This window comes from Nicotiana tabacum, chromosome 12, assembly GCF_000715075.1.
Source record: "Nicotiana tabacum cultivar K326 chromosome 12, ASM71507v2, whole genome shotgun sequence".
Taxonomy (NCBI): Eukaryota; Viridiplantae; Streptophyta; class Magnoliopsida; order Solanales; family Solanaceae; genus Nicotiana; species Nicotiana tabacum.
The window spans coordinates 78,703,146-78,704,864 of NC_134091.1; the positions used below are offsets into that span (position 1 = coordinate 78,703,146).

Here is a 1,719-nt window from a genome sequence, read left to right on the forward strand (position 1 = left end):
CTTAAGCTCATGAGTAATATTTGGACAATTTTGAAGTAGAAGACACTACACTATCAAGAACCTGCTTAAGTGAAAGCTCCTATATACCATTAGAGCACCTCCAGAATGAGCATGTAACCATGCTAATACCACTGGATAACACCCTACTAGCATACAAAAAACAAAGTAAAAAAGACAAGCAGGCAAGTGCAAAATCAAACCATGTGTAGTCATCAGTCTGAGGCTCTTCTCTTAGCAATCCTAACCCTAAGATTAGGAGTTTGAGATTTGTCTAGATTGATCAGCCTCCTCCCTGCACTAGGTAGTTCAGAAAAAGAATGAAACTCAGTTGTACCTGCAAAAGAAAAAACAATGTAAGCAATAAAATCTGCCACTGTGTTGCCTTCTCTGAACACATGCTGAAAGATCACATTGAAGTTGTCCCTCATGTCCTTAATCTTTTGCACATCCGGAACAATGGCCCATGGAGGATCCCATCCCCCTTCAATCACCTTCTTCATCACCAATGAATCTGTCTCTAAGATGAAAGGATGGAGCTCATTCTCCACACAATATTTTAATCCTTGAACTATTGCCTTAGAGCTACCACATTTGTAGTCACCCCCAAGTCCACTTCCCTAGCATACACCAAATTCCCTTCATCATTCCTCACACAAAAGCCTAGGGAACTAGGACCAGGGTTTTCCTTTGAAGCCCCATCAGTATTGCATTTGTACCAACCATAATGAGGAAGCTGCCATGTTACTCTTCTTGTGATCAGTATAAGTTTGTAACCTTCAAAGAACTGGATTATATCTGGCCATAGCAATGGAATATTAGACAGCCAAGCATACCTCACCCTTGCCAATTGATGCAGTGTCCTATTTACTTCACGAATCACCCTATCTTTGGACACTGAACCTCCATGTTTGCCTACATTTCTTTTCTTCCATAGCTCCCAAGTGATGATAGATGGAACTGCCTGGTACAATGGCTTCAACGTTGGACAAAATTGTGCATTCCACCAATGTCTTATAACTTGTTTCAACTTCAAAGGCACATTGATTCCAGCAGCTCCCATGAATATCTTCCACACCTTTGAGGCAGTAGGACTAGTTACAAATATGTGCTCTATAGTCTCCTCTTGAGGCTGCTAACAACACCAACATCTAGACATCACCATTTTCCCTTGCCTCTTTCACATATCATCAGTGGCTATTTTCTGCCTCCACAAGAAGAATGATATCTTGAATGGCACACCTTTTATCAACATTAGCTTAAACTCCTGATTAGGATCAGCCCTATGCCTTAGTATTTGCCAAGCACTACTAATACTGAACTTGCCTGAAGGAGTTGGCATCCAGTAAGGTCTATCCCAGTATTCCTCACTCCCATCATAATGAACATTGGACCTAATATGATCAGTAATATCTTCAGTGAAACTTTGGTCAAGCAACTGATCATTCCATGCTTCTCCTTGCCTCAATTCTGCCACTTCTTGAAGGTCCTCATTGATTGGAAAATCTTCAGGTAGTACATGATATAAAGCTCCTAATCCAGTCCAGTTTTCATGCCATATGTTTGTTGTTCCTCTCTTCATTTCCCATAGAATCTCATGTTCAACATCTTCCCTAGCATTCAACATTTGTCTCCAAACATGAGATCCCTCTCGAAATTGCACAACTGTAGGTAATTCCTTCTTGCAATACTTGTTCCACATGAAATTGGACCACAAAGACT

General features: G+C 40.8%; 1 protein-coding gene across 1 annotated transcript; it reads right to left on the reverse strand.

Annotated features, from left to right (window-relative positions):
* Positions 1 to 212: 212 nt before the first annotated feature.
* On the reverse strand, positions 213 to 1,060 carry LOC142167230 (uncharacterized). The gene is made up of 3 exons (XM_075227387.1): positions 587 to 1,060; positions 383 to 491; positions 213 to 334 (listed from the first exon to the last, which is right to left on the reverse strand). The coding sequence occupies exons 1-3, from the start codon at positions 1,058 to 1,060 to the stop codon at positions 213 to 215; spliced, it is 705 nt and encodes a 234-aa protein (XP_075083488.1).
* Between the last annotated feature and the right edge of the window lie 659 nt (positions 1,061 to 1,719).

Bases quoted from the DNA above. Each gene is read 5' to 3' on its own strand.
- LOC142167230 (XM_075227387.1), bottom strand. From the start codon at position 1,060: ATGGGAGCTGCTGGAATCAATGTGCCTTTGAAGTTGAAACAAGTTATA. The intron at 492-586 runs GTAGCTCTAAGG...GTGATGAAGAAG, and splicing joins TGGGGGTGACTACAAATGTG to GTGATTGAAGGGGGATGGGA. The intron at 335-382 runs GCAACACAGTGG...TTTCTTTTGCAG, and splicing joins TCAGCATGTGTTCAGAGAAG to GTACAACTGAGTTTCATTCT.